The sequence below is a fragment of the Aplysia californica genome, unplaced genomic scaffold (genome assembly GCF_000002075.1).
Source record: "Aplysia californica isolate F4 #8 unplaced genomic scaffold, AplCal3.0 scaffold00283, whole genome shotgun sequence".
Taxonomy (NCBI): Eukaryota; Metazoa; Mollusca; class Gastropoda; order Aplysiida; family Aplysiidae; genus Aplysia; species Aplysia californica.
In genome coordinates this window covers 170,563-175,814 of record NW_004797553.1, presented here as the reverse complement: position 1 = coordinate 175,814, position 5,252 = coordinate 170,563, and the positions used below count along the sequence as shown (strand labels likewise).

At 38.5% G+C, this 5,252-nt stretch overlaps 1 protein-coding gene across 1 annotated transcript in view; it reads left to right on the top strand.

Moving 5' to 3' along the window:
* LOC106012179 overlaps window positions 1-5,252 on the top strand; it is a 31,868-nt gene that overhangs the window by 17,626 nt on the left and 8,990 nt on the right. The window contains exons 9-11 of the mRNA XM_013084294.2: window positions 194-328; window positions 3,662-3,853; window positions 4,498-4,663. Of these exons, the coding sequence (XP_012939748.2) occupies window positions 194-328; window positions 3,662-3,853; window positions 4,498-4,663 (493 nt within the window). The remainder of the gene's footprint in view (window positions 1-193; window positions 329-3,661; window positions 3,854-4,497; window positions 4,664-5,252) is intronic.

Genomic DNA, 5,252 nt, shown 5'->3' with positions numbered 1-5,252 from the left:
CCCCCCCCCCTTTATGAATAATAAAGAAGTCAATATATCATTGTTAAACAGAATTACTAATTCTTTTCGTGGACAGCGATCAAGAGAATAAATATGCGTGTCGTGTCTTTACTTCCCAGAATGCAACGGTCGCTTTACTGACATGCTGATACTGTGGGACGGAAGTTTGATCTCCGACTTTCAACACTTCAAGCAAGCAATCAACTTCTCCAGCGACTTAGTCAACATGTTTGACGTGGGCGGGGACAAGCACCGAGTGGGCGTGGCTTGGTATGATAAGACAGCCCACGACTTGCTGTCACTCAAGGATAGCTCCAGTGTTCCTCAGGTTGGGTATATAAAACGTCGCTACCTCAAAATTGCAAAGTTCTATCTGCTCAATACCTAGTTTTGAAAAAATTGACTTCATATTTTTTTAGTTTCACAATTATCAAGCTTTTTCGAATGCAATTCTCTGAAAATTGTGGAAATGGTATGGGTTTAACGCCCCTATCAACACTTTTAGGTTATTTAAGAGGCGTTTAACGTCCATCTCCGAAAGGACTGAGCCAAGTGTGAAATTCGTGTAAAGTGCCTTTCCCAAGGACACAGCGTCGGACCGAGCTGTGGCTCGAACCCCCGAACCCCCAATCTCACTCATTACGAGTCCGATAGCCTAACCACTAGGCTACTGACGCCACTGCAATTCTCTGAATATCTTGATAACAATTCCGAGTATTCTTACGATTTTGATAGAGCAGATAGAGCATTAATTTATTGCATTCTGACCTCATGGTCTTAGCAATTCAAAACGGCCAAATATGTTAGATAGAACTTTGTAATTCTGTGGTAGCGAAGTCGTGCGTTGTGCAAATTGAATAGACGTGTTTGCTTGTTTGTTTTTGTGGAGAAGTTGAGATTTTGCTTGAGTGGTATTGCAGGAAGATGGAGGACGCCACTGGTATGTCCCACTTTTAAAATATGTTTTTCCTCTTCATAGATATTTGTCGCTTTTAAGCACAAGGAGGCTATCCCGAAAAACGCTGTTTTGAGAAAATTGAAGATAAAGTTTTTGCCCCTTGCTCAAGTTCTGGCCTGATGCGGGGGAAGGCCATAGTCAAATGACGTCATTTTTTAAGTCTCAGATCAAAATTGGGCTTTTAACGGATTCGAGTACTTTGAAATGTTTACTTTCCCGAAATGAAAATCTTATGTTCCTATCAATAGCAGAACATGTTCAAAAACACTCTCAAAGATGACACCCCCTTTCCTCTAAGTGAAAAAACCCCGCAATATTTTGCCCTAAAATGTCCTTTTTATGAAATGGGCAGAAAGCTCTCAACACGCTCAGAAATCTGTCATGTTATTCATCATTTTGAAGATTATGATCTCTAATTTCTCGAAATGGCGATTCAAAAGCAGTTCAGACTTGATCATTGATGTAAATAAGTTACATTTAATATGTCTGTTTCCATTATTATTTAGCTGAGAATGATGTGTCGTCATGCTATATGCAACTAGATTACTGCGCACGTGCATGTGCAGTTTAAAACATGTATAACTAAGCTCAAATTCAAATTTAATCAACATTTTGTGAATGAACTCCCCTTACAGTGCATGAGCACTTGAACATGCTAGAACTGGTCAAATACCGAAGATTTCGGCCAAAGCCCACTCTCACGACGTCGAAATGGGGATCGACCCCCTGCGTCATACGGCCCTCAACGAGAGCTCGGTAAGAGCTTCCGAATTTCCGCATAAATCTGGAAATCCAATTCCTGAAAAAGCCAGAATTTTGCCCAACTGGCTGGTCGTTGAGAATCTGTTGCACATTTTAAAACACAACAGTCTTGACAAGAGAGATATGAGAAAACTGTTTCGTAAATTTTAAGCCCTAGTGCACTTGATTTCCCGGAGTCGGAAGAGTTCAGGACTTTTTTTTGGGTGGTCTGGGGTGGAATAAACAGAACCACCCTCGTGAGAATCACCGGATGGCTTGGTTGAGTGGACTGCTTCATATCGCGTTAGAGTTGGAGCGTCATGTCTTGCCCTTATTTTCGTCATTGTGTCATACAAGTAGTCATCCCCATGCTAAACAAGGCATTTTTTCATGGAGCCAATGCCATTAGAGCATTCTTGAACAACCAAATCAAGTCAACGTTCGAGTGGTTACCAGTAAACAGCCCCGATATGAATCCTACAGGTTTGTGAAGTCCCATGAAGTAGCAGCTGAAGAAAAACGACTTTGCCCCCCCCCCCCCAATTCAGACCCGTTGTTTGCAACTCTCTGTGACATTCAATATGTCCAAAATTTAATAGAATCGATGCCCAAAGGTTTTGTGCTCAACAAAAAGCCAATGGTTCCTAAGCAAATTAACAATGAACACAATTAGTGTTGAGTCCATGTTTTGTGTGGTATTTGTGATTGCTTTGTTTTCCGTTAGGTTTGAAACTATCGTGACACAATATCGTAATAAAATATTGTTTATTGCAAAGACAAAAGTCTCCATTCACTGGGCATGCAACATATCGCCATTCGATCAATATTGATACTCTTCAGTAAATGCACAAAGACAATTTTACGTTCCTTTGATTTCGCACAATTTTGCCAAGCCTGATTTTTTAAGGTCAATTTTGAGTGACCATATCTCGGGTGTCTCTTAAAATAGATTAAATACTAATGTGTCAAATGATGAAAAATTTATTTAGCTTTAAATTGGTATGCTGCATGAGTGGGTAATGCAAGGCTTTAACACGATGACTGGGTGATTACATTTTCAAATTTCTTTTGGACGCAACTTACAGTAAGTTTTGCACGTCAAAACTTTAAGGGCTTTTTTTCTCAAAATGGGCTCTTTCAAGGGGGGGGGGGGGGAGGGGTGGGAACGCAAAAAATCTATCGTTCGAAAAGTGGTTAAGATATCTTCATAATTTTTGGTATACTGATAGATGAAACATTATTCTAGTGTAAAAAGGAGTGACGTTTAAAGAAATCTTGAATAAATGATTTTATTATAAGTTTAATCCGTTGTTATGATCTGATATTTTTGTGGTCAATATATTTCCTTAGTTTGGACCTCGATTCTGAAAAAAAGTTTTTCTTCCTACATCAAAATACCAAGTTCATCTACTAAAACAGCAACAGAATATTTTAAAATCATTTATAATCTTACGATAGATTTTTTAGAATTGTGTATATTTTCTATAAATGACATTCCAATATGGCAGCCGTTACCATGGCAACACAAAAGAGTTTTCAAAATTTTACTTCATAACCTAATTCTCCACTCTATTTATATTGATGCTACCACATTTGTAAGCTTGGTTTCTTCTTCTTAACGAATTTCAAAATTTCCCCCGCATCATGCCTTAAAAGACAATGAGAGTTTTCTCTAAAACCAATTAATAAATATACACACCAAAGAAACCAAACTTCTCTTATAGGTAGGGCAATGCCTACTTTTGGTATAGGTCAAGATTTCTGGAAAACCCCGAAATCTGGGTTAGCCCGCTTTTCCTTAAAAACAAACATTGATTATTATTTATTTATTTATTTATTCATTTATTCATTATGTATGTATTTATATATTTATTCAGTAATTCATGTATTTGTTTTTATTTTTGTTTATTTATCTATTTATTTTTTTATTTATTTATTCATTCATTCAATTTCATTTCACAGCTTCTGTCCAAGCTGCGACAGCTGTCCCCTGTGACTTCCCTGACACCGGCCCAGACTGACCTCTCCGCTGCCCTCAAGTGGGTGCGTCAGACTGGACTGTCTGTCCAACATGGCGGCCGTGACGTCACCAGCAAGACGCTTGTGCTGGTTACCAAGGGCGACCCGGGGGGTTCGGCTGCTGTGACACAGGAGGTGAGGAGATAATAAAAATATAGTGAGGGAAGGGTGGTTGGGGGTGGGAATGGGAGAGGGGGAAGGGAGGTGGACACACACACACACACACACATGCACACACACACACACACACACACACACACACTCACTCACTCACTCACTCACTCTCTCTCACAGAGAGAGAGAAAGAGAGAGAGAGAAAGGGAGAGAGAGAGAGAGATAGAGAGAGGGAGGTGGTGGTGGGGTGAAAGAGAGAAAAAGTAATGATAAATATCAACAAATAGATAGATAGATAGATAGATAGATAGATAGATAAACAGATAGATAGATAGATGAATAGATAGATAGAGGTATAGATAGATAGATCCATAGATAGATAGATAGAAAGATAGATAGATAGATAAACGTATAAATAAATAGATAAATAGATAAATAGATAGACGTATAAACAGATAGATAGATAGATAGACGTATAAATAGATAGATAAATAGATAGACGTATAAATAGAAAGATAGATAGAGAGAAAGACAAACGTATAAATAGATAGATAGATAGATAGATAGATAGATAGATAGATAGATAGATAGATAGACGTATAAATAGATAGATAGATAAACACCACTTAAGTCATTCACTCAGTTCCCTTGCTCACTTTTCCCAGGCTGCACTTCTCCACACCGCGGGTGTGAGGGTGATTGTCCTTGCCGTGGGCAGCACGTTTGATGACCCGACCTTGACCTCTTTAGCCTCGACGCCCATGCGCGTACACAAGTCAGCTGACCTGGCCAACCAATCAACGGACGCAGTCGCAAAGACGGCTTGTACAGGTCATTTTTTTTGGTAGAGATTTTACGGCGTTCGCAACTGCATACGGTCATATAAGCGCCAGAAGATTAGAGGTGTTACAAGAGAGTAACAAACATAATAAAAAAGAAGGTCCTCGTCTTTCATCCTTTTTGTTTTCTCTGTTTGCTACTCTTTTGCAATACCTCTAATCTTCGACATTTATATATGATTTATTATTGTGCTACGAGCGCTGTAAAACTCTAAAAACAAAACAAAATCAAATTATTCACACTCAACGGAGTGTTAATCATTTGTAATTTTCTATAAGGTTATAGGCCTACATTAATTTCTAGTTCAAATCCATATAAGCCCACGTCTTGAAAATTTGAACTGTTCCTAATTGAATTTAAGTTCTTCGTTCTGCTATGAGAAGTATTTTTTCGGGTTTGCAGTAAGCAAACTGCGAGTTTTCTTTTTTTCAAGGGATTTAGCACTATTGTTCACTTAACTTTAATTTGTTCCTAAAGAAAACAAATCTTTGAAACCCCATTTCTCTAAACTACACTTTTGGACCCCTGTGCACTTTATATATAATGCCATAACTTTTCACATAAAGCTCCAATTGTACTC